Source organism: Ranitomeya variabilis, chromosome 3, assembly GCF_051348905.1.
Source record: "Ranitomeya variabilis isolate aRanVar5 chromosome 3, aRanVar5.hap1, whole genome shotgun sequence".
Taxonomy (NCBI): Eukaryota; Metazoa; Chordata; class Amphibia; order Anura; family Dendrobatidae; genus Ranitomeya; species Ranitomeya variabilis.
Genome location: NC_135234.1, coordinates 754,769,335 through 754,792,303, shown reverse-complemented (window position 1 = coordinate 754,792,303; position 22,969 = coordinate 754,769,335). Strand labels below are relative to the sequence as shown.

Below are 22,969 nucleotides of genomic sequence, written 5' to 3'. Positions count from 1 at the left end.
TAGTCCCCACGCCCACTCTAAGAGGCCCCACATTAGCTCCCCTACTGTATGAGGTCCTCCACAATAGTCCCCACACTATATGATGGTCCCCAAATAAGCCCCCATACTGGATGATGGTCCCCCACATTAGTCCCCAAGCTGTATATTGCTCTCCACATTAACCCTCATACTGTATGAGGGCCCCCCATAATAGTCCCTACACTATAAAATGGCCCAAATATAAGATCCTACGCTGTATAATGGCCCCCGCACTTTGAGGGCCTTCACAGTAGCCACTTTAATGTATGAGAGTCCCCCTAAATCAGTGACCATGAATGACTGAATTGATGATACTAACACAAATGGGGGGCCCTTTTAGAAAGAACGATAGGTTCTAATTCTCTTTGTGGCTGATGGGTTGTCACTTTGCCGGTAGGTCCCAGTGCTACAACATAATCCTCCTTGTTTGGTGATCCTTCCCTTAAGGACCTCTCGCTCAGCTACGAAACTGGGCAAGATTTTTTTGCCTTTTCAGAAGTTTTCAAGACTGGCATTTCATTCGCCAGGCCTAGACAAAAGTAGGTTGGAGTAAAGCGCGCCAAATATATTTATGTTCTCTGTGACTATCTGTGCACCAAAAGTGAAAATCTACCCCAGTTCATGATCTATAGATTACACCAATTTCTGCCATAAAGTTTAGCAGATTTGTTGGGACTGACTTTTCTAGCCACTTTCAAAAGCGGAGAAAAAGTAAAAAGAAGCAAATTTGATGTTTGTCAAAATGTTAGACTTTTGTGGCTTTTCCATGCTTGAAAAATATGGAAAAATTGTATAAATTGTTTAATGATATTTCCTCCTCTTAGTGTTTTTCCCATTTTTACTGATATGTTAGTGCCAAATGTTAGTGCCCATTTCATTCCTTTCAATACTGAAATTACGGCTCATAAGGCCTATTATTATTGCTTTTCCTACATACTTTGCTACCTATGTATTTCAGTTTTAAAGGGGTTGTCCACATTTGGGCCCTGTTTTATTTATGGTACTTTACCGTAAATGCATGCATTTGGGGCTAAAAAATTTTTTTTTGCAATTAAGATTCATTAAGTATTTTGCACTCTTACAGGATCTTACTTTCTTTACACTTCCAACACTGATGTAGTCTATAGTCATGTTTTCCCTACGCATTCATCTTTGATGTGGTTTGTAGTCATGGTTTCTCTACACTTTCATCTTTGATGTGGTCTGTTGCCATGTTTTCCCTACGCATTCATCTTTGATGTGGTCTATAGTCATGTTTTTCTTACACATTCATCTTTGATGTGGTCTGTTGTCATGTTTTCGCTACACATTCATTTTTGATGTGGTCTGTAGTCATGTTTTCCCTACACATTTATCTTTGATGTGGTCTGTAGTCATGTTTTCCCTACACATTTATCTTTGATGTGGTCTGTAGTCATGTTTTCCCTACACATTCATCTTTCATGTGGTCTTTAGTCATGTTTTCGCTACGCATTCATCTTTCATGTGGTCTGTAGTCATGTTCTGTATTCAGGTTTATGCTACACCTTTAACTTTGATGTGGTCTATGGTCATGAATTGCCTACACATTCATCTTTGATGTGGTCTGTGGTCACAAATCAGCTGAAAGGATCTTAGAAAAAGACAGATGAGAGTAACAAGCGAAACCAAGGGAAGGAGCTTACTTACAATTCACAGTTAACTCATTCTGCAGCCAGCAATACATAATGTAACACACAGAGGTTATGGGAGGCAAATATTGCAGTTTTTTTTAATGAAACCCAATCAGAAAAAATTACTTTTAGACCCAGATAACTAGTTGGAGTGCAGAGGTCGCATCACACTTGGAGCATGGAGCCGGAGAAGGATTTTTTGTGCCACAGCCTCCAATATTTGTCTTTTCCATAACTTAAACTCTACCTTCCCTTTGACTTTTCCTGATTTTGCCTTTTTTTTGTGCATGCTGAAAAGACTCTGAACCAATGTCGGACACAACAATCATAGGATTAGAATGTTTCAGCTGTAATCTGGAAGCCATTAGTCCGCGGCAATTTATTATAAAAAAAAGCCTAAATAGGCAAATGCAATAATAAGAGCGGTGATGTGATTACCGCTGACTGCAGGACTGTCTGTAGAGAAAATGAGATCACTCACCATTATATGAGAAAATTGTAAATTACATATAACGCTCAAACCCAACTCCCCCCATGTCTAAAATGTGGTGCAATTTCTAAAAAAAAGACATAATTTAAAGGGAACCTGTCACCACATTTGGCCAATAAGAGATAAAGCCATCACCTTTCAGGGCCGATATGCAACATTCTATAAAGCTGTATATCTGCCCCCAGCCCGACCTATAGAAGAAAAAGAGCTTTTATTATACTGATGGACGTCCCTGGTCTTGGTCCGGCGCCTCCCATCTTCTTACGATCCCCGTCCTCCTGCTTGCTTCGCGTGGATAACGTGTCCCTTCGTCATCCACAGAGTCTCCAAGTGAAGCAAGCAGGAGGGCGGCATCGTAAGAAGAAGGGAGGCGCCGGACAAAGGAGAGCAACACCCATCGGACTGGACCGACCCGCAGGCGAGTATAAAAGTATAAAAATGTTCTTCTCTTGCAAGTCAGATCGGGGGCTGTATACAGCATTATAGAATGCTGTATATCAGCCCTGAAAGGTGATGGCCGTACCTCTTATCGGCCAAACCTGGTGACAGGTTCCCTTTAACACTTCTATATGATTAGAGGAATATTTTATTATCTACACAGCAATTTATTCATAATTCTATCCTATTATAACATATTTTAGAATTGTAATACATAAAGTTTTTAATTTGCATTTTATGTACATGATTATTACATTTTAGTTAATTTTTTTCAATATATCAAAACAAAAAACCATGTACAATATATATATCGATATATATATATATATATACACACATATAATTACAATTGTATCATCTTATTATACACTACACTGTTTTCTCATAACAACTGGAATCTAACACAAATTTTAATTTTATTTATATGATTATTATATTATCATAATAGTATTATTATACTATTTATGTGATTTTTTTTCTTACCGTATGTATTTAAATTTTATCTTATACATTACAAAATGTTTTTCGAACATAGTATCTACTCTAAAGATTTAAATTTTATTTATATAATTATTTATATTTCATTGTTTTTTTACGTATATACTTTTTTTTAGAATTTTATCTTATACGATATACTCATTTTATTTTAATCACTATAATATTATTTATATTTGATTTTTAATTAGATATTTTTAAAAATTTTATCTTATTACGGTATACATTATACAGTGTTTAAAAAAATAACAATGCTATAAATAAAATTAAACAACTTTAATTTTATTTATATCATTATTACATTATTTAAATTGTTTTATATTGGATATTTTTTACATATATTTATAATTTGATCTTTTTTTTTGCTATAATTATACTGCATTTTTTTTTAAATAAAATTAATCTAATATACAGTTTTTTTTATTTTTTTCAATATTTTTTACTTCTATTTTTTTTATTTTGCAACTGTTTTTTTTTTCATTTGCTAAAAAAAGAAGAAAATACATTTTACAAAATCCAGAAGTTTTATTTGTTTAAAAGTCACACAGATATATAAAAATCAGTTATCAATGTCTTGAAACACAACTTACCCCTTTGGCATCGATCAGTCCGGGTCTTGCGTTAAACTTTACAGTTTTCAATCTCGCCCTCTCTTTCCTTTCGACTCTGTAATAGAATGCAAAATATGTTGGAGAATGTCTACCTTAAAGGGGTTGTGCAAGAATAATAAAATTTGGCTGTTGACTTCTACGAACAGTGCCACACCTGTCCACAGGCGGTGCGTGGTATTGCAGCTCAGCCACATTCATTTCAATGGAGTGGAACTGCAATACCAGACACAACCCTTGGACACGCGTTCCGCTGCTTTATTATGTAAATCACTTACTAAAAAATACACATAATTGCTATTGCGGCATTTGTAATTCAATGGTTACCAAAAAACTACCTACACCCCCCAAAAAAAAGTGTCTGGCTGGTCGTTGAAGACCAAAATCTCTGGAAGTTAATTTTGGAGAGAGAGGCACAAGCTGGGTGTTGTTTGATGTTGTACCAAAGATAGCGGCAAAATATATACGGTAATTGATCAATTATGAAAAAAAACAACCCGACACAAAGCAGAGAGAAAAGAAACATCTCCGATAACATGAGCGGGAGGAGCGGCCGCGAGTCTTCAGGCTTGTAAAGCAATTAAAGGTCAGCTGTCCGCTAATGTCTGCAACCGCCGCCGGGGAAATCATTAATGCGAGCACAACACAAAACTGCAAAATCTATAGAAACCGGAAATAGGAACCAAAAAAAATAGATGTACAACCGCATAATATCCTGAATATCATCTATCTCTCTATCTACAGTGGCATGTAAAAGTTTGGGCACCCCTGGTCAAAATTACTGTTATTGTGAACAGTTAAGCAAGTTGAAGATGAAATGATTTCTAAAAGGCCTAAAGTTACAGATGACACATTTCCTTTGAATTTTAGGCAAAAATATACATATATTGTCATTTTTTTTACATTTTAAAAATTGGAAAAAAGAATAATGGGCTGATGCAAAAGTTTGGGCATCCAGCATGGTTAGTACCTAGTAGCGCCCCCTTTTGAAAGTATCACAGCTCGTAAACGCTTTTTAGCCAAACAAGAGTCTTTCAATTCTTGTGTGAGGGATTTTCATCCATTCTTCCTTGGAGAATTTCTCCACTTCTGTGAGATTCCTGGGTCGTCTTGTTTCTTCTGCTATTTTGAGGTCTAGCTACAGATTTTCAATTATGCTCAGATCAGGGGACTGTGAGGGCCTTTGTGAAACCTTCAGCTTGCGCCTTTTGAGGTCTATTGTGGATTTTGACGTGTGTTTAGGATCATTATCCATTTGTAGAAGCCATCCTCTTCCCCTTTTCACCTTTTTTTACAGATGGTGTTATGTTTGCATCAAGAATTTGTTGGAATTTCATTTAATCCATTCTTCCCTCTACCTGTGAAATGTTCCCCGTGCCACTCGCTGCAACACAACCGCAAAGCATGATTGAGCCACACACATGCTTAATGGTTGGTGTGATGTTCTTTTCCTGAAATTCTGTGCCCTTTTTTCTCCACACATACCTTTGATTATTGTGGCCACAGAGTTCTGTTTTAACCTCATCGGTCCACAGGACTTGTTTCCAAAATGTATCAGGCTTGTTAAGAAGTTCTTTTGTATACTTCTGATGCTGTATTTTATGGCAAGGACGCAGGAGAGGTTTTCTTCTGATGACTCTTTCATGAAGACCATATTTGTGTTGGAGTTTCTGAACAGTAGACATGTACCACAACTCCAGTCTGCTAAATCTTTCTGAAGGTCTTTCTATCTATCTATCTATCTATCTATCTATCTATCTATCTATCTATCTATCTATCTATCTATTTCTCATATATATCTATTCAAATGCAAAACTAATGATGTCATGCAGGATCACGTGTGCTGTTTGCGGTCTCTGACACTCTTTTTTTAGATGAATTCCGGGCGCTCCACGGCATATGTAGTATTTCTTTCTTTTCTCTGTCTCACAGCTGTGTGAGTGATGCCTACTATTACCTCCTGTTACCTCTCACTAATCAATCAGTTGTGCACCAGCCCTAGGTTTAACCCCTTAATGACTGAGCCAATTTTGACCTTAATAAAATTGTAAAATTTGGCTTGGTCATTATGAGGTAATACCTCTGGAACGCTTCAATGGATCCCACTGATCCTGAGACTGTTTTTTCCTGACATATTGTTCTCCATGATAGCGGTAAAATTTCTTCAATATGACTTGTGTTTAGTTGTGGAAAAAAAGGAAATTTTGCGATTTTCAAACTTTACATTTTATGCCCTTAAGCCAGAGAGTTATGCCACACAAAATAGTTTATAAATAATATTTCTCACATGTCTACTTTACATAGGCAACATTTTTGAAACAGAAGGGTTAAAAGTTGACCAGCGATTTCTCATTTTTCCAACAAAATTTACAAAACCATTTTTTTTAGGGATCACCTCACATTTGAAGTGACTTTGAGGGGCATATATGACATAAAATACCCAAAAGTGACACCATTCTAAAAACTACACCCCTCAAGATGCTCAAAACTACATTCAAGAAGTTTATTAACTTTCAGGTGCTTCACAGGAACTGAAGCAAAGTGGAAGGAAAAAATGAACATTTAATTTTTCTCACAAAAAAATTGACTTTAGACCCAAAGTTTTTTATTTTCACAAGGCTAACAGAAGAAAATGGACTACACAATTTGTTGTACAATGTCTCCTGAGGACGTGGATAACTTATTTGTGGGGGAAATCTACTGTTTGGGTGCACGGCAGGGCTCGGAAGGGAAGGAGCGCCTTTTTGAGTGTATTTGCTAGAATAATAAGCGGACATCATGTTGCGTTTAGAGAGCCCCTGATGTGCCTAAACAGTGCAAGCCCCCCACAAGTGACCCCATTTTGGAAACCACATCCCTCAAGGATTTCATTCAGGGGTATAGAGAGCATTTTGAACCCACAGGTACAACACAGAATTTGATAACATTTAGGTTGTTATATTGAATATGTCGTCATAAGTGTTGACTGCAAGTACTCGCTACTCCAGTGTGAATCGAGTGCTCTGGTATGCATCAAAGTATCGCAGGTGCTCGAGTGACACAAAAAAAAAACATGCGGGGGTCCGCGATACTCCGTGCATACCTGAGCACCTCGAGTAGGGAGCCTTGCACTCAACATTAGCCGTCATATCATTTCTTGTTTTTACTTTTGAAAAAAAACTCAATTCTAACCTCAATTCTAACCTCAACCCTAACCCCAACCCTAACCTAACACCAACCCTAACCCTTACACAACCCTAACCTGAACTGCAAATAATGGAACTATATATATATATATATATATATATATATATATATATAATAATTTTTATCTAACTAAGGGGGTGACAAAGGGGGATTTGATTCACTATATTTTTCTATTGATCACTGTGAAGGGGTCTATCACACAGTGATCAAAAGGAAAAATTTCTTATTATTGGTAGGTACCAGCCGGCAGGTCTTCGAGTGCGCATTAGGCATCCCATTTTTTTTTTTCAAGAAGATGACAGTGGGCGGGGGACGGATCAGGAGGGCTTGGGGATGGCTGATGTCTCATTTCTTTCTCATCAGACATGTATATCATGTTAGAAGAGAGAGAAATCATTGTATACTTTTTTTAGATTGCCGTTATTCACTGAATAACAGCGTTCTCGTGATCATGGACCAGAAAATCTGGCCCTAATCATGCTCTTGGCTACCCCCCGGTAGCTGAGACCCTGGAGACTTTCGGACTGGGGGGCGCTACAGCCTTATTCCTGATCGCTGTTTTAAAACGGCAATGAGGGAATAAGTACCCTTAGCGGCTGCCTTTTAATGCGCATCAGCGGTCGCTAAGAAGAGAAACAAACATTTATTTGGCTTTATTTGTAAACTAATACAGATTTGTTAGATATTATTCACAGAATATCACTGTATGTATTTTCTCACATGTATTTATTTGTAATTTGCATTATTTCTAGTTTTTTTTTAAATATGTAAATTGCAGTTTGATTGATCATTCTGTGATGTTATTCTACATGACCACACATATGTGTGCTTCACTCTATGAATTGCTTGACAAAGGCTCTTTGGAGCTCAAACGTTGAAGGGAGCTCTTGTTGTCAAGAGTAATTATGTCTCTATCACCAGAAACATTAATAGGGCATATGGGAAGTAAAGGAGGGCTTTTACATCTCAACAGTAAGTGGGGTGAGGTATTTGTCTTTCTTCATGAAGGAGGGAGCAGGCCAATGTATCTCTAGAGGAAGTGAGTGTGGGTCTATGCATGTCTTCAAGAAGTGGGGGCGGGTCGATGTTTCTCTACAGGAAGTGGGTGTGGCCTATGTATGTCTACAGGATGTGGGTGTGGGTCTATATATCTCTACAGGAAGTGGGGGTGGGTCTATGCATCTACAGGAAGTGGGTGTGGTCTATGTATCTGTAGAGGAAGTGGGGGTGGGTCTATGTATCTGTAGAGGAAGTGGGGGTGGGTCTATGTATCTCTACAGAAAGTGGGGGCGAGTCAATCTCTACAGGAAGTGGGGGAGGGTCTATGTATCTCTACAGGAAGTGGGGGTGGGTCTATGTATCGCTAGAGGAAGTGTGTGTGGGTCTATGAATCTCTACATAAAGTGGAGGTGGGTCTATGCATCTCTACAGGAAGTGGGTGTGGTCTATGTATCTCTACAGGAAGTGGGGGCGGGTCTATGTATTTCTACAGGAAATGGGTGTGAGTCTATCTTTACAGGAAGTGGGGGGTTATATGTATCTCTACAGGAAGTGGGTGTGGGTCTATGTATCTCTACAGGAAGTGAGGACAGGTCCATATATCTCTACATGTAGTGGGAGTGGGTCTATGTATAACTACAGGAAGTGGGTCTATGTATCTCTACGTGAAGAGGGGGCGGGTCCTTTTCTTTCTACAGGAAGTGGGGGCAGGTCCATGTATCTCTACAGCAGTGTTTCTCAACTCCAATCCTCAAGTCCCCACAACAGGTCATGTTTTCAGGATTTCCTTAGTATTGCCCAGGTGATGGAATTAATGCTTGAGCAGGTTATGAAATTATCATCTGCAATACTAAGGAATTCCTAAAAGCATGACCTGTTGGTGGGTCTTGAGGACTGGAGTTGAGAAACACTGCACTACAGGAAGTTGGGGCGGGTTTTTGCCTTTCTTCTGGAACTAGGTGCAGTTTGTATTTCTTTAGAAAGTGGGGTGGGTCTTTCTTCAGGAAGTGAGGGTGGGCCATTGTCTCTACAGGAAGTGGGAGTAGTTCTTTGTCTTACTTCAGGAAGTGGAGTTGGGTCTATGTATCTCTACAGGAAATTGGGGGGGTGTCTTTGTCAGGAAGTGCCAAAACGCAAATAAACCCTAACTAAAGACCATACAATTTAACTTTTAATAAGACTATTAAAAGAAAAAAACATTTAAAATCTGCATAGTCAGTATATGACTGTGGACACAAATATACCGCTTATTCCATTAACGTCATAGTTGTGTTCAATGTCCTAATGAACAGTGTTTCTTTTGAGGGTAAGGATAAATTGGCGCGGTTGCTACCTATATTATCCTGTTTAAGAGTAACCAATAGACATACTGACTAGCCACTAAAACAAGCTCCTAAGCCTCCTCAACATGTTTCACCAGGTAGACTGGCGTCATCAGGGGGTTGAGGCTATAATGACAGAGGGAATAAGGATCGCAGCTGGACTTATTGGACTGCTATGTGCAACAAAAACAGCTCTAACTTGTTAAGATGGATGAGGGTGAGCAGATTGTGTGAAAGCACAGGTATACAGGTATGACTGAAATTATAAAATTGAAATTTAGGGAGAAATTTGTGCTAAAGAAAAGTGGAGCTGTTCGCTACAGTGGCCAATAAAACTCCACCGTGCTTAATTTTATTTGAGCTGACCTCAATTCTGTTACGCCCGTGGCTGTGGCACCACTGTGTCACGGTCCGGGGAAAGCCTGGAGGGGTGTAACTAAGCGCACACCTGGTTCTTCACCAGAGTCCCTGATGGTGGGGTTAGACTTGAACTCCGTTAGATGCCAGGTGCTACTCCAGAACAGACCCCCAAACCACGGCTGCTGACCCCCATAAGGAGGGAGAAGGAACTGGTTATCAGAAGTGATATGGCTGGTAGACAGATGCAGAACCAGGCACAGGCAGGACAAGTAGAACACGGGACGGCCACAGGTACGGGATCACTGGTGCAGGTTCACATGTAGTGGTTCAGACGGATCAGGAACAGGACTAGGCACAGCCTGGACGGGTTTGGCTTTAGGTACAGCAGGACGAACTGGAACAGGTGCAGGGCATACAGGGTCAGGAAAAAGGGATGGACAGGGTCAGGTAAACGGGATGGACAGGATCAGATCCAGAGAGCACAGGTACAGGAACCCTACAACAAGGTAACAGGAAACTCACTGATACTAACGTTGCTAAGGTGCACCTCTCAGTTGGGAAAGGTGCCTTAAATACCTAATGTCTCCCATACATTGGCTGGGGACATTTTCAGAAGCGTGGGCGTGGCCTCTTTAAGAAACAGGTAACACGTGCGCACACCCTAAGCATTCTCACAGGAGGTCTGTGTGCTTATGTGCTGGCCAAGAGAGGAGACAGATGGCGGGGATCGGAGCAGAATGGAGAGGTGAGCAAACACGGCGGAGTCCCTGCTGAGAGGGGGAAGGGGACCCATGCAGGGGCGTCAGCGCTGTCCTAAAAAATTTCCTCCTCATTACCCCATATACTTGTCTCGGCCAAGCATGCGTGTTTATTTCAGGATGGGGGAAAACTGCCGCCAAACACCTCTAACAGTCTATTATTGCTATAGAAACAAAGGATCAGACATGCTGAAAATCCGACATGCCCAATCATTCTTTTCTCTTATATCTGATGTCGACAGATAATATATGATAAAGGTCAAATCTTCCAAAATACTTATATAAAATTCAGTCTTCTTATTTTTATCCCCCACCGTTTCGTTTTATGGTTTACTGCTCCTGCTCATACATTCAGTTATTTGTTTATAAGGTTATTTTCCATCACACTCTTGTAATTCCGGGAAGCGGCCATACAGCGGGGTGATATATGGCTGCTACCAGGGATCGGGGCAGAGGACATTTATATTTACTTAACTTTATTAGGCATGAGATACAATTTACATTTCATCTCGGGAAGCAAACGCCAAAGTGTAAATCTAAATCATGGCTGCCAGCGGTATTAGGAATGGGGGTTTATACACATGCGCTGGGCCGTACTCAGTTATGTACTGTGCACCCATAAACAGTATCTGTGCTTCCCCCCGACCACCTAAACTTTACCAGCAGAGTGCCCCTGACATACAAAAATGTGACCACAGTGAGCCACATATTACCGGAGAAAGCCTCCAATACACAGGGCAAGTAGACCCCACATATATATACTGCCATCAGAGTCCCCTTATCTATGACAGTGAAAGCAGAGTGCCCAATAAAATTACCGCTAGCAGACTCCTCCATATAAATACTGCATACATATACAATAATGCAAGTAGAGCACTCCATATAAATACCGCCAGCATAGTGCCCCTATATATACACCAATGTAAGTAGAGTGCACCTTATCAATACTGCCAGCAGTGTGCCCCTATATACACCAATGTAAGTAGAGCACTCCATATAAATACTGCCAGCAGTGTGCCCCTATATACACCAATGTAAGTAGAGTGCCCCATATCAATACTGCCAGCAGTGTGCCCCTATATACACCAATGTAAGTAGAGTGCCCCATATCAATACTGCCAGCAGTGTGCCCCTATATACACCAATGTAAGTAGAGTGCCCCATATAAATACTGCCAGCAGAGTGCCCCTATATACACCAATGTAAGTAGAGCACTCCATATAAATACTGCCAGCAGAGTGCCCCTATATACACCAAGTAGAACACTCCATATAAATACTGCCAGCAGAGTGCCCCTATATACAACAAGTAGAACACTCCATATAAATACCACCAGCAGAGTGCCCCTATATATACACCAATGTAAGTAGAGGGCCCCTTATCAATACTGCCAGCAGTGTGCCCCTATATACACCAATGTAAGTAGAGCACTCCATATAAATACTGCCAGCAGAGTGCCCCTATATACACCAAGTAGAACACTCCATATAAATACTGCCAGCATAGTGCCCCTATATATACACCAATGTAAGTAGAGTGCCCCATATAAATAATGCCAAGAGGGTGCCCCTATATACACCAATGTAAGTAGAGTGCACCATATAAATACTGTCAGCAGAGTGCCCCTATATACACCAATGTAAGTAGAGTGCACCATATAAATACTGTCAGCAGGGTGCCCCTATATACACCAAGTAGAACACTCCATATAAATACTGCCAGCAGAGTGCCCCTATATACACCAATGGAAGTAGAGCACTCCATATAAATACCACCAGCAGAGTGCCCCTATATACACCAATGTAAGTAGAGGGCCCCATATAAATACTGCCAGCAGAGTGCCCCTATATACACCTATGTAAGTAGAGCACTCCATATAAATACTGCCAGCAGAGTGCCCCTATATACACACCAATGTAAGTAGAGCGCCCCATATAAATACTGCCAGCAGAGTGCCCCTATATACACCAATGTAAGTAGAGGGTCCCATATAAATACTGCTAGCAGAGTGCCCCTATATACACACCAATGTAAGTAGAGCACTCCATATAAATACTGCCAGCAGAGTGCCCCTATATACACAAATGTAAGTAGAGCACTTCATATAAATACTGCAAGCAGAGTGCCCCTATATACACACCAATGTAAGTAGAACACTCCATATAAATACTGCCAGCAGAGTGCCCCTATATACACAACAATGTAAGTAGAGTGCCCCATATAAATAATGCCAACAGGATGCCCCTATATACACCAATGTAAGTAGAGCACTCCATATAAATACTATCAACAGGGTGCCCCTATATACACCAATGTAAGTAGAGTGACCCATATCAATACTGCCAGCAGGGTGCCCCTATATACATCAATGAAAGTAGAGCACTCCATATAAATACTGCCAGTAGGGTGCCCCTATATACACACCAATGTAAGTAGAGCGCCCCATATAAATACTGCCAGCAGGGTGCCCCTATATACATCTATGTAAGTAGAGGGCCCCATATAAATACTGCCAGCAGAGTGCCCCTATATATACACCAATGTAAGTAGAGTGCCCCATATAAATAATGCCAACAGGGTGCCCCTATACACACCAATGTATTTAGAGTGCCATATAAATACTGCCAACGGAGTGCCCCTATACACCAATGTAAGTAGTGTGCCCCATATAATTACTGCCAGCAGAGTGTTCCTAAAAACAAGGGGACTACGGAAACAGATAGTTCCTCTGTTCTGGAGATCAGTGCATGCCCCAGAGGTGAAACTTCTCAGACATTTATGGCAAATCCTCCGGAATGCCCTTTCACACAGTACCTGGATAATACCATCACATTGTGACTAAACAATCCCGCAACACAGTCCCCCTATCTGACCACCATCTACTCACCTTCTCATCCTTGTCCTCCTCACCCGCCCCCCATGTCCAGCCATTACCACATCCTCGCAGAAACCTCGCACATCTAGACATTCACAGACTCTCAGACTCTCTCCTACCCCTGTCCTCCATATCTTCAGTGCATGACACGGACAGCGCCACCGCTTTCTATAACTCCACCCTCACATCAGCCATAGACTCAGTCGCCCCTCTCATGCATGGCACAGTGCGACAAACCAAAAGGCAACCTTGGCATAACAATGTCACAAAAAAACTTCGACAAGCATCCAGGGTTGCGGAGCGGCATTGGAAGAAAACACGCCTGCCAGACGACTTCACTGCTTTCAAAAAAGCTACATTTGACTACAAATCAGCCCTCACCTCTGCTAAACAGACCTATTTCACTAACCTTGTATCTTCACTATCCTACAACCCAAAACAAGTGTTCAGCACATTTAACTCTCTCCTCCGCCCACCACTGCCACCTCCAACTCCCTTAATCTCTTCCGAGGACTTTGCCACCTACTTCAAAAACAAGATCGACCAAACAAGGCAAACCTTTACTTGTCCACCACCCCAACCACTCCATATACCAGACCTCTGCCCTTCCCTAATAACCTCCCTCTCCAACATCACTGAAGGAGAGCTTACTCGCCTCTTTTCCAAATCACACCTTACCACCTGTGCACTTGACCCCATGCCTTCCCACCTGCTCCCCAACCTCACTAACACGCTTATTCCAGCCCTAACCCATCTCTTCAACCTATCGCTCTCTTCTGGTACGTTCCCCTCTGCCTTCAAACATGCCACCATCACACCTATCCTCAAAAAAACTAACCTTGACCCAACTGCTATGCCCAGCTATCGCCCCATATCACTGCTCCCGTTTGCTTCAAAACTCCTTGAGCAGCATGTCCATGGTCAACTTTCCTCCCACCTCTCATCTAACTCTCTCCTTGACAACCTCCAATCTGGCTTCCGCCCCCACGACTCCACCAAAACTGCCCTGACAAAAATTACTAATGACTTAGTCACAGCCAAAGCTAACAGACAGTTCTCCATCCTCCTCCTTCTTGACCTGTCCTCTGCTTTCGACACAGTCGATCACTGCCTACTGCTACAGATTCTTTCTTCCCTTGGCATCAAAGACCTCGCCCTGTCCTGGATTGCCTCATACCTATCCAACCGCACATTTAGCGTTTCCCACTCCCACACTACCTCCTCATCCCGCCCTCTCTCTGTCGGAGTCCCTCAAGGCTCTGTCCTAGGACCCCTACTTTTTTCCATCTATACCCTTGGCCTAGGACAACTTATAAAGTCCCATGGCTTCCAGTACCACCTGTATGCAGATGACACTCAGATCTACCTCTCTGGCCCAGGTGTCACCTCCCTGCTGTCCAGAATCCCGAAGTGTCTGTCAGCCATATCCTCCTTCTTCACCTCTTGCTTCCTAAAACTCAATGTAGACAAAACCGAATTCATCATCTTTCCCCCACCTCATGTATCCCCCCTACCCAATCTATCTATTATGGTAAACGGCATCACGCTCTCTCCTGCTCCTGAAATCCGCTGCCTCGGGGTAACTCTTGACTCTGCCCTGTCCTTCAAACCTCACGTCCAAGCTCTTGCCACCTCCTGTCACCTCCAACTCAAAAATATTGCCAGAATCCGTTCCTTCCTCAGCCCACAATCTACCAAAACTCTTGTGCATGCTCTCATCATCTCCCGCCTCGATTACTGCAACACCCTCCTCTGTGGCCTCCCCGCTAACTCTCTTGCACCACTCCAGTCTGTCCTCAACTCTGCTGCCTGCCTAATCCACCTCTCTCCTCGCTACTCCCCTGCTTCACCCCTCTGCAAATCCCTCCACTGGCTCCCAATCCCCCAATGAATCCAGTTCAAACTACTAACACTGATTTACAAAGCCATCCACAACTTGTCCCCTCCCTATATCTCTGAACTAATCTCCCAATATCTTCCCTCACGTAATCTTCGTTCATCCCAAGACCCCCTACTCTCCTCCACACTTATTCGTTCCTCACACAACCGCCTCCAAGATTTCTCCCGAATATCCCCCATCCTCTGGAATTCCACGCCTCAATACGTCCGATTATCCACCACCCTCGGATCCTTCAGACGGAACCTGAAAACCCATCACTTCACGAAAGCCTACAGCCCACAATAACCGAGCCGCCACCAGAGCTGCCGCCTCACCACCGCCGGAGCTGCTGCACCTCTGACCTTCTGTCTCTTCCCCACTATCCCATAGAATGTAAGTCTGCAAGGACAGGGTCCTCTCCCCTCTGTACCAGTCCGTCACTGTAAACCTGTTTACTGTAAACGATATCTATAACCCTTTATGTAACCCCTTTCTCATGTACAGCACCATGGAATTAATGGTGCTATATAAATAAATAATAATAATAATAACTGACTGTTATAAACATATAATGACCTAATAATACCACCATACAGTAACTTAATAATGCTGTCATGTAATCGCCTATTAATACTGCCAGTTATGAAAAAATACCATCTCGTGGTGACCTAACAACACTGCCAACAATAACCCAATAATACTATCACATGATGACCTAATAATACTGCCAATAATACTGACAGATACTGCTATAGTGTGTCCTTATAATACTGCTGTAAGGTGAGTGACTCTGGCTGCAGCACAGGGACGGGGTATAAACCTACAGTACATACAGGCAGATTTACTTTGGTTGTTAGAAAACGATATAGGACTTTGGTGAATGGCAAATCTATCTACATGGGCACAGATAATCAGGGGATAAATAATGGGAAAACGAGGTGGTTTTCAGGGGTGGGTGACAACCACGAGTCGTGGTCATATCGGTAGTCAGCCGCCTTTTCTACAAGTCAAGCTCTGCACCTTTGTATTATACTTTGGGTGGCAGAAGGTATCGATATAGTCACAAGCCAATCAGGGCTGACGCAAGGTATTGGGACACATGGTAATGACAAGGGATCCACCAAAAGCAACTTGTTGACTGTTTCCACTTTGAATAAAATACCCAACACAGATCTGAGGTTCCGATCCAGGTGCGGATCACAACTATGGATGTAAACCAATGAGGGAATCATGGTGCTCCATAAAAAGGACATTAGTTCTTCACCTGTAGCCTATAAGTTGTGTCTTTTTTAGGCGCCATCTTTTTGGGATCTGCCAAAAATGTGAGCGGATCTCACCGTAGGAATTTCCTTTTTCCGCCTTTCTGGCTCCTGTTCTTCCAAAGTATATTTTTTAGCGAACACATTGAAGGTCATTAGTGGTCAGGAGAGGACGGATACAGAAGGATTGTGGTTCCTCTGACTTTAGACCGTGGCGCCAACACTGCACTTAATGTCATCTCCAATTTCCCTGGTTCGGCAGCGGAGGAGAAGGGGCAGGATTTGCCGTCTCTGTTCCCTGTCAAAGCAGATTTCTCCTCTTCCCATCTGCAGACGTCAGGGTTTTAAGAAAGTGTCAGATGTGCGAGGCCAGAACGGATCCCACGAGCTTTATATATTATTTCTATGAATCCATCAACCTCTTTTACTCCAGTCACATCCGAAGTACGAGTTTGAAGAATGCACACTGGCCGTGAAAAAAATTTGCAGTGAAAATTGACCTGTTTTGTGGGTTTTATATACCGTAGCTTTTTTTTTTTTACATTTTTTTTGCTTTTACATTATTTTTTTTATTTTTCTTTGTCCTTTCTTTCTTTTAAAAACCTTCAGATTTGGCTGATTATCAATTTACGCTGTTTATTTCCAATGTGGGTTTCCAATTTTGCATTCCGTGTGTTCAAGTCCACAACCAAACCTCATCAAACTCTGAGACAGGTCCCGACATATCAATTATTTTGAAGATTTTTAATTATTTTCTACGGATCTCTCGCAAAATCCAAAGCAGAAAATATCAGATCAGATACAGAAATAACCAGCAGAAATGCGAATGGAGATTAAAGGGGGTTGTCTGGTCAAAACAAGCTAGCCGCTATCCTAAGGATGGGCGATAAATTATTGATCGTGGGGGTCCGACTGCAGAGACCCCCAGCAATAGGCAGAATGGGGGATTTTTATCATTTTTACAAAATTTTCCATTTATTCACCATGGAACTGCTGGAAAAAGCCGAGCGCAGCATTCAGCTGCCACGTATGGGGATGAAAGAAGCGGCGGTCGAGCATGCGCAATGCATTATAATGGGAATAAAAGTGCGCCGTTCCCCTGACTATTTATATGTGCTTGTAGCTCTATCAAAGACAAGTCTAGCAACACCTTAACATGGCCATTCCCTTCTTCCATTACTGAAAAATCAGTGTTTGAATTGATATGCAAATGAGGATGAAGAGCTATGGTAGATCCGAAGCTTCTGTCACTTCAGCTCTATTCTCCGCCTCCTGCTTGACTGATGGCTCCTTTGCCTGAAGTCAAGCAGGAGGCTTTTAATAGTTTCTGTCACTCCAGCTCTATTCTCCGCCTCCTTCTTGACTGATGGCTCATTTGCCTGTCAGTCAAGCAGGTGATGGGGAATAGCTTGTCACTCCAGCTCTATTCTCCACCTCCTGCTTGATTAAAAGCTCCTTTGCCTGTCATTCAAGCAGGAGGCGGGGAATAGAGCTGGAGTGAAACAAGCTCCAGAGCTACCATAGCTCTTTAGCCTAATTTGCCTATCAATTCAAACTCTGATTTCTCAGTAACGGAGGAACGAACTGGCAATGTATAGATATTGCTGGACTTGCCTTTAAATAGCTTTGGGGGTGAAATCCTGCTGACAGATTTCTTTAAAAAAGACCTCTGAAACCCTCATCAATCTTCAAAAGCGAAGGGCATAGCACCGGTGTAGTGAAGAAGTCCACTTGCTGTTTTTCCCGTGTCCTCCCTTCTGTGCAGGGAACCTGCAGCACTGCTCAGTTTGCGTTAAGGTAGTCGGCTTCAGTATCCTGCACAGACAAGACCCCATCGATCACAAAGCGATACCATATCCCATTGCGATAAGAATATCCTTTTAAAGAACAGATCCCGGCGATCATATGACTGCGGCATTTTCTCCGCTGCGGCACCGACACACTTGAATAAACCCTCGAGCGCAATTCGTTTTTTGCAAATTCTGTTTCGAAATTAAAAGTCAAAAGCGATAAATACAACCCTGACGGCCGTAAAAAGAGAAAAGCTGGAAGGAAATGCAATGTAATATTTATAAAGCATTTACGCTGTAATCAAAGTATGCAAGCTGGCGAGCAAAAAGCGAGGAAAATGGTGGGCTCGGGAAAGACGTTTTCCAATTAAAAAAAAAAAGTTTTAACAAGGCAACCCCTTTAATTTCATAAATACATCTTTATATGGGTCAGGTTAGCTCCTCCTAGTGGTGCCTGCAGGTAGCCAGAATTCTTCCTATTGACTTGTTATTGGGACCTGCAAGGTCAGAAATGTCTAATAGGTGGGTGTCACGTGCGGGCTGGGAAAGTCCAGTGGACGGCACGACACACACACACACAACGGGATGGAAAGAGGGAGAGGAAGGTCCTAACAGTAGGGAACGAGGGATGGGGCACCTCCCACCAATAACCTGAACCTATCCCTAAACTCCCCTAACGCCCTATGCGGGTCCTTCCCCCCCCGCCGCCGTCACGTACCTAATCCCTAGCTGTTACCTCAGTATACTCTGGCTAATGCACTTGCCGACAAGGAAGCTAGCCTTACCAATGCAGATGGTATCAACACAGAGTAGTGACAAACACCATACAGACAGGGAAAGGAATAAAGAAACTTAGCTCCAGCCTCTGCTGCCAAGATCCACACCGCAGAGGACACGGAATCAGGAAACCGAGCCCCGCCGAAGCAGCAGATAAACCGCTGGCACCAGAGAGCTCCACACTCCTAGGCTGGTCTTAATAGACAAACTCTATTACCAACAGTCAGCTGATGTGTCATGTGACTATTTAAAGAATGGTGGGAGTGGTCACCACCCAAATCAGCTGACCAGCAACAGAGCAGCTGCCAGCAAGGAAAATGACATTAATCCTTGCTGGCCCAAAAGTAAAAATCACGTTTAAATTAAAGCAGAACCAGAGCTGTCAGGACTCCAAAAATGAATTGTGACAATGGGGTCCTTAATTATCGGGACAACGGGTGTCCTCAAAATCCCATTCATTCTTTTAAAATTGGCTTTAATATCAATAATAAAAAAAAGTCGAGTTAATACCTCCGCTTGCTGGGTATAACGCCCATCTCTTCGCTGTCTCCATCCTGCAGGACTCTTCTGGCTTGCCACCATTCATCATCGGAGGCGTTGATCACGTGTAGGATTTCTCCGTATTTAAAGCTGAGTCCTTGGCTTGGGAGACCACTGTCCTTACCTTTATCATAGTCAAACATGGCTCTGTGAGAAAAGAAGAGGAAACATCTCGTTATCACAACCTTTTCTCGGAGAAGACACGTGGCGAGGTCACCTACTGCTCTAAAACCAGCACTGGAGGGATATGAAGGGGTTAAATGAATATTATCGGCATATAAAGGCAGCAACGTGACTAAAAATCCCCTACCGTTTTACGCCTACCGATCCTAGATGGACTGATGTGTTTCCATGGTTACAGACTACAAACAAGCCCTGTGTAGCCTGATGCTGCACTCATGTGTTACTCTCTTCCATCTATCCTCTTCTCCTCTCAAAAAAAAAAAGGGTTAAATGGAGTGGAGTAGAATATAAACTTTATGACTATTATTTATTTTTACCCTTTAAAAAAATAAATAAATAAATATTGTTTTATTTTTAACATTTATATTCTTTTAAAGGGTATGTATACTTTTGCAATCAATTTTCCATTACCTTCAAAAACATTTGACACAAGATATAGATCGACTGAAGGATAAAATATCCCCTGCCGTTTTGTGTCTACAGCTCCAATGCAGGCCTATGTCTCCCTATGGTGACAGATGACAACATAAACCTTGAGTAGTGTGATCCAGCAGTCCACTCCCTCTGACCGTTCATTGTACTGATCAGATCAGATCACAGTGTTTATGTGTAGTCTGTAACCTTGGAGACACATAGGTCTGCATAGGAGCTGTATACATAAAACGGTGATAGTTTTCTTTAATGGAGATTATGCTATTTGAGATAATGAATGAAAAATTGTAAAATAATACATATACTGTGGCAGTAGTATGCAGCAGTATCAGATCCACGGTGATTTGAGCCCCTCTTGATAGCAGATGTGTCCACGCATTTCGGGTAATGAACGCTGCAGCCCTCACTCTGCAGACAATGAGCCCAAGGAGCCACCAACACCCATAGCAATTAAGAGAGCGGTTCGGGTCGTAAAGTCAATGTGCTTCTCCGTCAGCTGCCCGGACGCGCTCACAAACAGAACCGCGGTAAGGACTCCCGCAGGAGACACTGCCGGTTATTTATTGCCGAGAAGATCCAGTAATGACACCGGGCTTAACGATTCACAATATGTCTGTGATGTTGGGGGCACCAGCCCGGATAACCACACCGGCACAGGACCTGCAAACCGCTCCTCTCCTTAAAGAAGACTTGTCCGTGTAGGAACAATTGATTAATCTGCGCAATTCCCCATCACTCAGCTAATAATTCAGATTCTAAGTGTTCAGATTTGTGTCTGCAGCTTATGGCGACCAGCACTGTATGGAGAGAAGCATTGGGACACAGCACTGATCTATACTGGTGTCTCATTCCATCACATTGCCCCCAGAGTATGACCCCCCATCCCAGTGTATAACCTCCGGCCCCTCATCTCCAGTGTATGACCCCCCACCCCAGTGTATAACCTCCGGCCCCTCATCCCCAGTGTATGACCCCCCACCCCAGTGTATAACCTCCGGACCCTCGCCCCCAGTGTATGACCCCCACTCCCCAGTGTATGACCCCTGCCCCAGTGTATAACCTCCGGCCCTGCATCCCCAGTGTATGACCCCCCCACCCCAGTGTATAACCTCCGGACCCTCATCCCCAGTGTATGACCCCCCACCCCAGTGTATAACCTCCGGACCCTCGCCCCCAGTGTATGACCCCCACTCCCCAGTGTATGACCCCTGCCCCAGTGTATAACCTCCGGCCCTGCATCCCCAGTGTATGACCCCCCACCCCAGTGTATAACCTCCGGACCCTCGCCCCCAGTGTATGACCCCCTACCCCAGTGTATAACCTCCGGACCCTCGCCCCCAGTGTATGACCCCCACTCCCCAGTGTATGACCCCCTGCCCCAGTGCATAATAACCTCCGGCCCCTCACCCCCAGTGTATGACCCCCTGCCCCAGTGTATAACCTCCGGACCCTCGCCCCCAGTGTATGACCCCCACTCCCCAGTGTATGACCCCCTGCCCCAGTGCATAATAACCTCTGGCCCCTCACCCCCAGTGTATGACCCCCTGCCCCAGTGTATAACCTCCGGCCCCTCATCCCCAGTGTATGACCCCCCACCCCAGTGTATAACCTTCAGACCCTTACCCCCAGTGTATGACCCCCACTCCCCAGTGTATGACCCCCTGCCCCAGTGTATAACCTCCAGCCCCTCATCCCCAGTGTATGACCCCCCACCCCAGTGTATAACCTCCAGACCCTCACCCCCAGTGTATGATCCCCACTCCCCAGTGTATGACCCCCTGCCCCAGTGTATAACCTCCGGCCCCTCATCCCCAGTGTATAACCTCCAGACCCTCACCCCCAGTGTATGACCCCCACTCCCCAGTGTATGACCCCCACTCCCCAGTGTATGACCCCCTGCCCCACTGTATAACCTCCGGCCCCTCATCCCCAGTGTATGACCCCCCACCCCAGTGTATAACCTCCGGACCCTCGCCCCCAGTGTATGACCCCCACTCCCCAGTGTAGAACCTCCGGCCCCTCATCCTCCGGTGTATAACATCCGGCACCTCACCCTCGGTATATAACCTCCAGCCCCTCGTCCCCAGTGTATGACCCCCCACTCCCCAGTGTATAACCTCCGGACCCTCGTTCCCATTGTATGACCCCCCAGTCCCAGTATAACCTCTGGCCACTCGGCCCCCGATGTATAACATCCGATGCCTCACCCTCAGTGTATTACCTCTGGCCCCTTGTCCCCCGGTGTATAACATGCGGCCCCTCACCCTCGGTGTATAACCTCCGGCCCCTCGGTGTATAGCATCCAGCCCCTCACCCTCTGTGTCTAACCTCCGGCCCCTTGTCCCCCGGTTTATAACATCCGGCCCCTCACCCTCTGTGTTATTAATCGCCAAAACGTGCGTCGGGTCTCATGGTGTGTGCCGTATCCTACACTACAGGTATCGCTTCATGTATAATATACTTTGTAAATTGCCGTTGAAGTGGAATGTGGAATGGGTCTGTCATCTTCCATTAGGTGAGGGTTTGCTTTAGCAGCTAGCAGTGCTTGGCCTTGCAGGGCCTTTGGTTAATAGCCATAGGTATTTGATCACTTAGTCTTATATATCCCCGCCACATGTATCTGTCTAATTTTTTAATATATCCACTCACAATTAAACAATGACTCTGTAAGCTCTGTGTGTGGAGGTTCTTAGCACTTTGGCGCCATTTTGTGGTTTCCCACTTTTTTATACGCTTAGTCTTTATGTGTATTCTCTAGATATTTAATAAAAATGTATGTTTGTACTTGTTGATTCTATTGTACATTTTTTCATTATATGATGATAAAATAAAAAATGTAGTTTTTGTCACCATTTCATGAGACCTGTAACTTTTTTTATTCTTTAGGCGATGGAGCTTTGCGCCGGCT

General features: G+C 43.4%; 1 protein-coding gene across 16 annotated transcripts in view; it reads right to left on the bottom strand.

Annotated features, from left to right (window-relative positions):
* DLG2 (discs large MAGUK scaffold protein 2) overlaps positions 1–22,969 on the bottom strand; it is a 1,278,757-nt gene that overhangs the window by 35,173 nt on the left and 1,220,615 nt on the right. For all 16 annotated transcript variants that reach the window (XM_077298627.1, XM_077298628.1, XM_077298639.1 and 13 more), the window contains 2 exons: positions 19,417–19,593; positions 3,684–3,759 (listed from right to left, as the gene is read on the bottom strand). In XM_077298627.1, coding sequence (XP_077154742.1) covers positions 3,684–3,759; positions 19,417–19,593 — 253 coding nt within the window. The remainder of the gene's footprint in view (positions 1–3,683; positions 3,760–19,416; positions 19,594–22,969) is intronic.